This window comes from Ylistrum balloti, unplaced genomic scaffold (genome assembly GCF_031769215.1).
Source record: "Ylistrum balloti isolate Yb309-2 unplaced genomic scaffold, AGI_CSIRO_Ybal_v1 Utg369946, whole genome shotgun sequence".
NCBI classification, from domain to species: domain Eukaryota; kingdom Metazoa; phylum Mollusca; class Bivalvia; order Pectinida; family Pectinidae; genus Ylistrum; species Ylistrum balloti.
In genome coordinates this window covers 1,136,625-1,150,022 of record NW_026782051.1, presented here as the reverse complement: position 1 = coordinate 1,150,022, position 13,398 = coordinate 1,136,625, and the positions used below count along the sequence as shown (strand labels likewise).

The 13,398-nt window shown below is 36.9% G+C and overlaps 1 protein-coding gene across 1 annotated transcript; it reads left to right on the top strand.

Annotated features, from left to right (window-relative positions):
* Positions 1–517: 517 nt before the first annotated feature.
* On the top strand, positions 518–12,563 carry LOC132547322 (acetylcholinesterase-like). Its single transcript, XM_060211087.1, has 4 exons — positions 518–2,076; positions 2,335–2,457; positions 10,551–12,104; positions 12,380–12,563. Exons 1-4 carry the CDS (start codon positions 518–520, stop codon positions 12,561–12,563), a joined length of 3,420 nt encoding a protein of 1,139 aa, XP_060067070.1.
* The last annotated feature ends 835 nt before the right edge of the window (positions 12,564–13,398 follow it).

The following is a 13,398-nucleotide window of genomic DNA, read 5'->3' as shown; positions in this document are numbered from 1 at the left end:
GAAACTGAATCCTGATGTCGCATAGCCGTCATAAAATTTAGTCAACAAGCAAATTTTCTATTGAAGTCATAATGAGCGATCTTAATTTATCTATAAGAACAACTTTAGATAAAGTACACATTTATACCCCCATGAATTAGAGTAAGTGATTAATTACAAAGTTCAATTGTTTCATTGAACCTACTACGTAAAATTTCATATTTGATACCTTCGAAATGTTGTTTACTTGTATGGCTGAAGTGTACTGCAATTTCGCGAATTTACAGCTTGTTTGTTTTTTTATGTAAAATGGTTTATAAGGGTCAGCACGATGAAACGCATTGTCGAAAGAATGTTCTTACGTCAACCTATAAATCCTGAATTTTTCACCGAGCTTACAAGCCATAAGGTTTCAAAGTCAGGTCATACAACACCAACGCTTAAGTTACTCCAAATCCACACTATTGCTTTGTACCATTAAACCGAAAATAGATTACTTTCACAAAGACGTTCTTATTTGTAGATACATCATTCCAGAATGGGGCCCTGCCGAAATGTTCTTCTGATACTGGCCATTCTTTCGGTGTCACGCGGAATCGATGTGCAGAATATGCACACAAAGCTCGGGGACATTGTTGGTGTTGTCGAACAAGTTCGGAATGAGAAAGTATACCAGTTCCGGAACATTCCATACGCCAAACCACCCGTCGGAAGTCGGAGATTCACCAAACCTGAATTGAGCGGTCCTTGGGCTGGTACACTAAATGCCACACAATTTGGACCATCTTGTATCCAACCGATGTTACCACCCCCTTATAATAAATACTTGCCAAATTTAAACCAATCAGAGGACTGTCTTATTTTGAATATATATGTACCACGTGATATATCTCCGAATACTAGGAAGTCGGTAATGTTGTGGATACATGGAGGTGACTATGTCTTAGGACAAGGTATGTATTATGACGGGTCATACCTTGCCTTAACGGGTGATGTTGTTGTGGTAACTATCAATTATCGGCTGGGCCTGTTTGGATTCCTCAGTACACCTCACACAGGTGAATTGAACGGGAATTATGGGCTCTGGGATCAACACCTGGCACTGCAGTGGGTGAAGGACAATATAGACGACTATGGAGGGGATTCCAATTCAGTAACTATATTTGGAGAGTCTGCTGGGGGCTTTTGCGTTTCATTACAAGCAATAGTACCACAGAATCAAGGACTGTTTCAAAGAGTCATTTCACAGAGCGGAAGTGCCTTGTCAAGCTATTCTTACGTTAGTAGCAGTAATATGCATACCACTGCAAAGCTGCTCGGTATAAAACTTGGTTGTGCAAACACTTCCGGTATTCCGACATCATATGCAGAGTGCATGCGTGGGAAATCTACAGACGATTTACTTGCGGCACAGAATATAGTGACTACGCCCACTGTTTCACCGCTCAACATTGATGAAATGATAGGGCCAGTCATTGACAATGACTTTCTTCACTCATCACCCGAAGAGATTATGAAAGACAGGACGTCTGCAGGTTTTCAATTCTTCAAAAACCTCGACTTTATGACTGGAAATGTTAATGCAGAAGGCTCTGTTTTTTTTAATATTTTAACAATGATATCGAAATATAAAAAATTCGACTTAAATGTTGGCGTCCCTTCCGATGTGTTCTGTAGCTACATCGTACCTGTTTTATTATCTTCTTATTTCAGCTCTCAGATCAATAGCACTCTTCCGAGTGATCTAATTTGTTCCTTGTATGGAACCTCGTCGCGCGGCCACGTAGACAACAATGTCATTGGCGTCTTCTCAGATGTGTTTTTTATAGTCCCAGCGATAAAGGCACTCATAGCTCATTCTGACGACAACGCCCGAGCATCAACGTATCAGTACATATTCAAACGAAAAGCACTTGATATGTCCTTCCTAGATTACCCGACTTGGTGGCGAAACGACTTTTCAGCTCATGGCTCCGAACTCTTTTTCTTGTTCAATATTGAAGATTTTCCTAGTAAATTTAACATGAGCGTGGGACTCGATGATATCAGCTTCTCAAAAAGCATGCAGAAATACTGGACAAACTTCGCCAAAACTGGGTAGTTATTTCTTATGTAACTGAATATTGGAATGTTTTTTTCCTCTTAAAGATATATTACTGCATTTGCAAATTATAATGAGGTATATATATGTAAATCTTAAACGTCAAAGGTAATTAATTTAGTAAGATAACGACATTTGACTGATTAGGTCAATACTCGAGGGAGATTTTTTTCTTTTTTTTTTTTTTTTTTTTGTCAATGCAAAAACTGGTAATGATATTAAACCATTAAGGAGCTGTTTGCAATATATTCCAGGAATCCAAACTCAAATGACGTCCCGATGTGGAGTGGTTATGACGCAGTAAACCAGAGTTATATCGATCTTGATGCTAAGATCACCTCTGGACAACACCTGTATGGAGATTCGACCAGTCTGTGGTTAGATCAGCTGCCAAAATTACTGCACACTCAAGAACCCGATGGTGCTATTGGCAAATGAAATCTACATCGTTAACGTCTATTAAAAAACATTCAAACTTTATCACAATAATAGTTGATGTTTGTCTCATACACACATTGAAACACCCTACAAAGAATATACATTAATTACAAGTGTCAGATCAATCATCGTCAATGATGACATTCATGGTATATTTTAATGTAATACGTATATATTTTATTTCAATGACGGAAACTAGATATTTAATTAATAATTTAAACAGATATGAAATCTCGTTCATAATAATTTTGCTTAATTTATTATCATTGAATCTGGTGCTAAATCTTCATTATAATGTCATGAAACTATATGAATTCCAATGACTTTATCCCTACACGTACACGGAAGAAAAACGGCGAATCAGGGCCGAATTAAAGATAAAAATTTGGAAATACGCCGCCTTAATCTAAACCGTGTAGAACAAAAGAAAAGCTGTGTCATTCATGGCTGTAATAAAAGGAAACCTATTAAGTATGCCCACATTAAAGTTTTAAGATTATAAAAGCATCGAATGTTTAACATATTCAACTCAAACAAAAGTGAAAATATCGATATGGTAACAAAATTCATATTTAAAATCTTTCCACAGAACAGAAGTTGGTAAATGACACTTCCCTGGCTGATCTCAGTTGTAGCTATATTCTACTAATCTACTCAGATGTTTTCTTCAGTCACGATTATCTGGTACCTCTGTTTAGTTGTACGTACTTCCAGTATGTATAGCTGTCTGTGTTTACATTATTTCCTACCTAGGGCATTCACGAAATCCATTATGTACTTAAACTTTTCTGAAAACAGTGCTACTAATATGTTATCTATAATTTTGTGGAATAGGCAAACTTAACTGTTTCCTACTATCTTATCTGTGGGTAACCCTACAGCCAATAGATATTTTCTTACATTTCAGTTTAATTACAACCTTCATTTTTCCATCAATGTACTTTACACTTGTGTCAAGCGTGAAAAATATTTATTATATAGTCCAGATAGGATGGTTTCATACCATGAATGTTTTAAATGGTTGAACATTGATATCGAACAAAGAAAAAGCTTTCCTTTCTTACTTACATAGTTTATAAACTGGGTTTATCGATGCTTTGTATATCTTTTGTTGACGCGAAGAATGTGAAATATGTCGCTGGATTCCTAAAATGATTGTTCATAACGCCGACTTGATGCTTAGCTCATGTTGGAAACATTACACTTATAAATATAATGATACAAGAAAATCTCAGTCGTTCACAAATACTTTACAATCTTACATGGTAGAGTGGAACGAAAGAAAAAAATGGTCATAAGTTAGTAGGCCATATCACCTTGACACTTCGGCGGGAACATCCAGGATATCAGTATCAATAAAAGCATATTCTAACAGACTTGTTGCAATTGTGATTGGAACGAGTAGCAAATGCTCCTTGCTATCGTCTCAATTGTATCTACAGTTATACATATTCCCGTTCTTTCCTTAACCACGGACAACGAACTGTAGAGAGCTTTTCTCTAGATATATGGTTCGATGAATTTTACATAAATGATCACTGGTGTCGTTCAAAAAACGTCCTATGCCAGTTGCAGACTTTAATTGTGGTTAGGACCAGCTTCTTAAGTTTCGATTGGCCTACTGACCCATATACTATGGAACTATAGTCAAGTTTTGATCTAATAAATGTTCGACATAAGCGTCACAATGACTGGAAGGGATAGTTAGGAGAAAGTATCGCTGTTTTGTTTAAGTTAAGAAAGAAGTTTGGATAATGTATTATGTGCACAACTAGACCAACCAGCAAACAAATAACGTATGAATTCTTCAGAAGCTTAGGATTCTAAATTATGCGAAAAATCTATCTAGAATAATTAGCGATTATTTAGTCATGAAAAAGATTAGATGTGTAGGTAGCGTTTCATATTCACGGGGATATCATCATAGTTTCGCAAATTGAAAAATAGATAAAACCACTGTCAAAAAATTGTTGCACAGATACTTAATTTTTTTTAAAAAAATACAGTATTTGAAACATGTGTCAGATACAGAGCATCAATTTGTTTGCATTATCATTCTTTGAAAATTTTATAGTAAAATTAATGTTCATGATTTTGTAAACATTCCAGATTAGATATTGATATAATGTCACCAAAATTCAACAACACTGACCGTGGTAGGTGTGATAGGTCACAAATAAAACAAAAACCTCAGAATATGAGAATGTGTCATTGGTCAAATCTCATAATCATATTTCAAGGTCTAATATGCATAAATATCTTTGCGGCATGATGGGGTATATCCTCGCACTTCTTTCACTGGTATTTATTTCCCCCAACACACGAGATAAAGGTGCAGCATATACGCAATAAGGTTGGGGACAAGTTCGTAATGAGAAAATATACCAGACTCGGAACATACCATACGCAAAAGCATCCATTGGTGTTCTGTGATTTAGCAAACCAGAATTAAGTGGTCCATGGTCTGGTACCCTAAAGAGACGCAAATTGGACTAATACCAAATATTGAATGGAATGGATGCAGGGCGGTAGTTATGTAACTGGGCAAGGTATGTTTTATGACGGGGCATGCCTGGTCTTGACAGATAATGTTGTCTTGGTAACAATCAACTATCGACTGGGGCTGTTTACATTGCCTCTGGGATCAACGCTTGGCACTTCAATGGGTTTCTCATAAGCAATAATAAGTCACATAATCAAGGACTGTTTCAGCGAGTCATTGCACAGAGCGGAAGAGTTCTCTCATAGTTGTCTTACTTTGGTATAACTAATATGCTCACGACTGGAAAGCGACTGGGTACAAATGTTGAAGTGACATAAGCAAGGTGCAAGCCTTGGAAATCAGCAAATGATTTACTAGCGACACAGAATATATTGACAATGCCTACTCTTCCATCTCTCACAATGACTGAAACTATCTTCATTCGTCGCCAAATCCGGTTCTGAACAACAGGACGTATCCAATCTTTCAGTTTTTCCAAAATCTCGACCGGATTTGAAAATGCGGAAAATTCCATTTATTTAGGTATATTAACACTTATCAAAATATAAACAGTTTGATTTCAATGACGTCCGGATATGGAGTGGATATGAGTACACCAGAGTAATATAGATATTGATGCTACAAACACCTCATTACGGAGATTCGAGATTCAATCTGTGGTTAGACCGACTGCTAAAGTTACTCTACGGTTAATAACCAGGTGGTGCCATGGGGAAATAATGTCTACGTTGTTCTAGACAAAAACTAAAGCAAACGCTTTCTCACAAACAATGAAAATAACGAGTTTTGGTTTGTATCGTACACTAGTGCAAAAAATACCATTACGATCATGTACATGTTGGAGAAGATTTCCCTATTGTCTCTAAAGTTCATAGACCTATAACATAGTGCTGATAATCGGTGAAGCGCCAAATAAAATGTTCTGGTATACAGTATAAATGCAGTTCCATGGTCAAAGCTCATATTTTTGTTGATTAGATTTTTCCCTTATTAAAAGAAATTAATGCTCAGCGATATTGATATAGTCATGTTGTCATGGGCTATGTTTCATTATTCTTCTAAATTACTACGTTAGAGATTACAGTTTGAACAGTCACACCGAAAACCAACAAGAAAATACTAACATGTACATTCATGAAGCCGATCTCAGCTTAATTTCAAAGCAAAGCATCCTCTCCTGTTTTTTGCTTTGTGCTGATCATCACAAAGAAAAAATACAGAAAAGTACTAACATATTAAAATCCTAACCGAAATTCAAAAATGATTAAAACAGAAACTTCTGAAAAAGTACTAAGAATATTACCAGGTGTTCAGGAAGAGTGAGCGTCTTTAGCTTGATCGACGACACTAGCCAGATAAACCTTGGTCAATTTAAGTTAGTAACGTCACCTTCTCGAATGAGAAATAGATATACATTAATGGAACCAACAGGCAAACTAATGCGCATTAAACACGTTAAGCTTCATATCTCGCAAAGAAAAAGAGATCACAATGACGACCATAAAAACTTCCCCATAATTTTCTTCAATCCGAACCTGCTGAAAACTTATGCAACGAGTTAATCCGTCCGTGGACGATTTTTTTCCACGAAAACCGTAATAATGGTAACAGGCCGTTAAATATCGAATCAACTGTGACATGTAAATACCATAAGTTCAGGTTACCATTTGCCACACTGACACTCTATTTATGGCATACCTTGACACAGGTATAAAGGTGTATGGTGGGCTCTTAACGTGACAGCACGTGATACAAATGTGCTTTGCGTTATTAACCTGTACACAAAGGTCACAACTACACGTGAAGGAAGATGGATTGAGATAATTTCATTAGTGAACCAAGATGCTAAATCATGACTTATGTATATCAAATGTATCATAAGAAAAACGTGTAATCTCTAAAGTCTTTTATATTTTCGAGAAAACTACAATTATGGCAATATTTTATCAAAGTCCGTGATAAAAGTAGTGATATCATCTCATACTTTAGTACTGTGAATAAATTGAAATGTGTAACTGTAGGGAATTTTCTGTTTATTTGAATTGCCGACCAAACTTAAGGAATGCACAATATCGTCCGTTTGTCCTGGTGATGTACATATACTGAACAAAATAAGTTAAGGATCATAAACTTGAAACAGTGCAGTTTTACATACAAATAATAATATGATTATATTTTAAATTTTAATGACAGAACATTCATTTTAGTCTTTAATTACACAAAACAAATTCATTTATGGTAATTGCTACCAAGAGCAGATAACCCTGAGTAATGCCGACCAAACTTAAGGAATGCACAATATCGTCCGTTTGTCCTGGTGATGTACATATACTGAACAAAATAAGTTAAGGATCATAAACTTGAAACAGTGCAGTTTTACATACAAATAATAATATGATTATATTTTAAATTTTAATGACAGAACATTCATTTTAGTCTTTAATTACACAAAACAAATTCATTTATGGTAATTGCTACCAAGAGCAGATAACCCTGAGTAATGCCGACCAAACTTAAGGAATGCACAATATCGTCCGTTTGTCCTGGTGATGTACATATACTGAACAAAATAAGTTAAGGATCATAAACTTGAAACAGTGCAGTTTTACATACAAATAATAATATGATTATATTTTAAATTTTAATGACAGAACATTCATTTTAGTCTTTAATTACACAAAACAAATTCATTTATGGTAATTGCTACCAAGAGCAGATAACCCTGAGTAACAGCACCCTTGAAATCAAAGTGTAAGAGGAAGTAGAGCAAGTTAATCATGTCAAGGAAAACTCATCAAACTGCAATTGGCAGTTTAATAGGCAGTATGACCTCCGTTGACATCAATAACTGCCCTGCAACGTCTGCACATGCTCCTTTATGGGTGGCTGATCTGTGGGATGCGCTGCCATTCCTCTTGCAGAGCAATCATAAGCTGTTGGCGGTTCTGTGGCAGATTAGGTCGAGCTGAAACCCGGCGTTGCAAGGTGTCCCAAGCATGCTCGATAGGGTTCAGATCAGGAGAACGACTTGGCCAGTCCATGCGAACGATTGCTTCACGTTGAAGATAGTCGTTGACCACACGAGCACGGTGAGGACGAGCATTATCATCCATCAGTATAAAATCATGGCCAACAACTCCTGCAATGGGCCTTACTATAGGGTGTAAATCTCGTCCCTGTATCGAACAGCTGTTAAAGATCCATTGTCTATGATGTAGAGGTCTGTATGGAAGTCAACACTGATCCCTGCCCAAACCATCACTGACCCACCACCAAAGCGATCATGCTGGACAACACAGCAGTCTGCATAGCGCTCTCCTTGGGTTCTCCATACCCTCCTCCTACCGTCATGGAAGTCAACACAAAACCTATATCTGTGAACATAACATTTCTCCAATGACGTAATTGCCAATTCAAATGATGAGTGGCCCATTGATGTCTGGATTGTCGATGACCTCTGGATAAAATTGGTCGGAAGCTCGTAAATTAGAGGCATGGAGTCTGTTTCTGATTGTCTGGGATGAAATCCTTAGATTTGTAGCACGCTGAAACTGAAGATTCAAGACAGGAGCACTCAAAAACCGCTGACGTCGTGCCGTGATGCAAATGAATCTGTCCTGTCGGGCTGTCGTACAGCGTGGTCGTCCAGATCTGGGGCGTTGACGGACGTTATTTGTCTGTTGATAGCGATTCCATAGCCTACTAATCACGCTCTGAGAAACATGAAGCTGTGCCGCCACATTTCGTTGAGTTTGACCAGCTTGAAGGAGCCCTATAGCTCGCGCGGCTTCCATATCATTTAAATGTCTTCGCATGATTAGTTTTTCAAGTTTTCGTTACAAATTGATTAAATGTTTCCAAATTCAACTTTTTTTAGCTTAGAAGTAACAGAATCAAAACCTGCAAGATTCCTCTGTAGTAATAGACCAGTCAGTTTTTCACACCACCATAGTTAACTAGAGCGGAACGGCAAGACCTTCAGATGCACGTGCTTTCACCTTTGACATGACTTTAGGTACATATTGGAGAAACTACGAGTGCAATTACCGGCAATACATGATTTGAATTTTTAAAGATATTATGGTCACAATTTATGATCCTTAACTTATTTTGTCCAGTATATATATATAGCATGTCATACATCTTATCATTAATCAATGATAACTCTAAGTAACGACAATACTGCATATAATGTGATTGTTGAACTCTCTTTATTTGGATGTCACACTTCCATTATCCTTTTGGATACCCATGTCATGTCACAAAAGTTATATATCTGAACATAATTACTAATGACACATACTGTTGAAGGTTGTCACTATATTATAACAATTAAAAAAGAAAATCTGCAATCCGTTATGAAATAAAATATATCAACCTTTATCGTACATACGTGTCAAGGTATCAAACAAAATTCGATATGTTCCGATAAACTATTGAGTATTTGACGTGACATATAATAAAAATGTCTCCTATCGTGTGGAATGTCTTTTAATTTTGTCTCACTTCGTTGTTTCTTACTGCTGTTGGAATTACAAGTCAACTAAAGATCATTTTATCTTTGAAAACGTTCAGTGTTCAACTTATCTCATTGGACAATCCATTCTTATCATAATGGTCTAACACCAGTTTGCTAGCAATGCTATGACCTGAGAGCGGAGACAAAGGTAAGCGATACTCTTTAACAAATAATCGGTTCAATAATTCGAAATGAATTTGATTAATAAAGTACGTACTAATAAAATATCAAGGAACTTTACGAAACAGTAATATCCGAGGAACACCTGTAACTTTTGCCACGTTTAAGAAGATCTGATTACTTCATAGGTTTCCAAATTTCAAAATAATCACATTTCCATTTTATTTAAGCATTTGTCTTAATTCCAATTGGTCAGTCAAAATAAATCGGGAAATTAATAAAAACATATAACATATCAAATTGCTTTTGTCGTTTATGAACTATAAACATATAAATAATTTCAACAATATCTGCTCATTGTAATGATATTTCATAAAAAGTAACCTTAATTATTTCTTTTTAGTTAGTATCAATATAATGACTATTGTGATTCCGTTAACATAACGGTATCTGATATTTCGTTAAAGTTAAGAAAGAAGTTAATAAAGCTTCGGTAACACAACTAGATCAACCAGCGATGAAATTCAGTTTGTATGGATTCTTGAGATCTTAGGACACCAATATAAGCGGAGGTTTCATAGTTATGTGACGATAATGAACATTTCACATGCTGTATAGTCAATTACACCAGTAGCTGTATATAACATCATATTTATGTATCTGTAATTGTCGATAGACTGATCTGGAACCTTTATAGTCTATAATAACCGTGGTGGATTAATGTTTTGCAATACGTATTAGATACACAAGAGTATTTTAATATCGGTAGCTTTATTTATCTCTTAATACTGTATAGTGGAATCAATTCTTTTCATTTTGTAAAAATTCTAGATTCAGTACCAAATATTTGAATAATGTAATTTACAAGTTCTAATTTATCTTCCTTGAAGCATGGAACCTGGTCGACTTGCACTTCTGTTACTTACCATTATTTCCACGACACAAGGAATAGAGGTGCAACATATACACACAAAGCTCGGGGGCATTGTTGGTGTCGTCGAACAAATTCGAAATGAGAAAGTATACCAATTCCGGAATGTTCCATATGCAAAGCCACCCGTCGGTGAGTTGAGGTTCGCGAAACCAGAATCAAGAGGTCCATGGACTGGTATCCTAAATGCAACGCAATATGGACCATCGTGTATGCAATCGATGCAACCAGCTTTTCAAAAAAATCTGCCAAATTTAATCCAATCAGAGGACTGCTTGATTTTAAATATTTACGTACCACGCGATGTTACTTCTAACAGTAGCAAATCTGTGATGGTATGGATTCATGGAGGTGGCTATGTCTTTGGCCAAGGTATGTTTTATGACGGGTCATACCTGGCCTTGACCGGTGACGTTGTCGTGGTAACAATCAACTATCGACTGGGGCTGTTTGGATTCCTCAGCACACCTTACACGGGTGAACTTCACGGGAATTATGGCCTCTGGGATCAACGCTTGGCACTTCAATGGGTGAAGGACAATATAGACGATTATGGTGGAGATCCGAATTCTGTTACCATATTTGGGGAGTCTGCTGGGGGCTTTAGTGTTTCTTTACAAGCAATAATGCCTCACAATCAAGGACTGTTTCAGCGAGTCATTGCACAGAGCGGAATTGCTCTCTCGACGCTGACTTATATCGGTGCGAGTACAATGCATTCAACCGCAAAGCGCCTTGGTATTCAAGTTGGATGTGCAAACACTTCCGGTATTCCCTTAACATATACAAGGTGCATGCGTGAGAAATCTGCAGGTGATTTACTAGCGGCACAGAATATATTGCTTATTCCCACTCTTCCGCCTCTCACAATTGATGGCGTATTTGGACCAGTCATTGACAATGACTTTCTCCACTACTCGCCAGCAGAGGTACTGACAAACAGGACGTCTCCAGGTTTTCAGTTTTTCCAAAACCTCGACTTTATGACCGGAAATGTTAATGCAGAAGGCTCTGTTCTTCTAAATATTTTAACACTGATGTCTAAATATAAAAAATTCGACTTAAATGTTGGGGTCCCTACCGATGTGTTCTGTAACTACATCGTTCCGGTTTTTGTATCTTCTTATTTCGGCTCTCAAGTTAACAGCACTCTTCCGAGTGATCTGGTATGTTCATTTTATAGGTCTTCGTCGGAAAGTCCAGGTTACAATGCCATTGACGCCTTTTCAGATGCATTTTTCCTAACGCCAGCAATAAAAGCACTCATGGCACACGCGGAAGGCAATACCCGAACATCAACGTATCAGTACATATTCAAACGTCCATCTCCTGACCCATTGCTCCGAATATATTTGCCATGGTGGCGAAACGACTCTTCAGTTCATGCCTCTGAAATTTCATTTTTGTTCGGTCTTGAAGATTTTCAAACCAAATTTAACACAACCGTGAGTCCCAATGATGTCATCCTCTCGAAAACCATGCTGAAGTATTGGACAAACTTCGCCAAAACTGGGTAATTATTTTAACTGATTCAAATAGAATACAGAATATATATCCTTTCACTCAAGATTCTAGTGATAATTAGAAAGCTAACATTTATATGTGTGTTTAGATATTAGACATCGCTGATGCAGTTGTATGCCTAACGTCTATACATGTATTGTAAATCGGAGGCGATCATTTACCTAACGTTTGGGTTGTCATCTTAGATTGGCAGTAGTAACCGTTTTCATTGCAAAGCTGCTAGTGATATTCTAATATCAAACATCTTTCTGGTATATTTTTCAGGGATCCGAACTCTAATGATGTCCCGGTGTGGAGTGGTTATGACGCAGTACAACAAGGTTATGTTGATCTAAATACGACGATCACTTTAGGTCAACATTTGTACAGAGATTCGACCAGTCTATGGCTACAGAGACTGCCAAAGTTAGTCCATATCCAAGAGCCTGGGGGTGTTATTGGCAAATAATATCTTCGTCTTTATCCTCCATAAAAAATAAAGCAGTGACATTCAAACACAATGGCAACGATGGTTTATTATATTTTCTAGTTCAAATAAATCGTCGTCTTGTAAACATCAGTAACATTTATTGACACTGATGGTAACTACCTAAATAATAATAAGACATACAATCAAAAAAGAAAATCCTCTTAACAAGCAATCCTAATTATTCAGTGCAGGATTAATCAGTTCCCAGTATCTAGATACGTCTCTCTATGTTGCAAACGTTCTAACAACATATCGTGTCAGATCGTGGTCATCATGTCGTAAATATACATCAATTAACCAAACGCCATGTTGCTACTTGGACGAAAGAACGCGGAATCGGCGCCATGACAACGGGTCTTTTAACAATAATCATTTATTTGGTAGTTACTTGATGATACACGGCTTTGGTTGATACTTGTTGATACATGACCTTGGTTGATACTTGTTGAATCACGGCCATGGTTGATACTGGTTGAATCACGGCCTTGGTTGATACTTATTGCTTTCTCTTATTCCTAGCTAAGCTGTTTAAATATTACAAGTGTTTTTGCAGCACTTTCTATCTCACGCAAGTTCCTTGTAGATTCACCAACTCTATAGGTGAATACCTACTTGATTTAATGATATTGCCAGATTAAAAAGTAAGACAGCACCCGATGTTTACCTCGTTTCTTGCTGATGTGTGTTATAACATAAGACTTAAAAAAAATTCTTACTCTGTCCAGCTTTCATATGGTCGGAGGGGATGTATGGAAATTGGTTTGTAAGTTATCACAGGATTTCACTTAATTTCGGCTCTATCCAACATAATCAT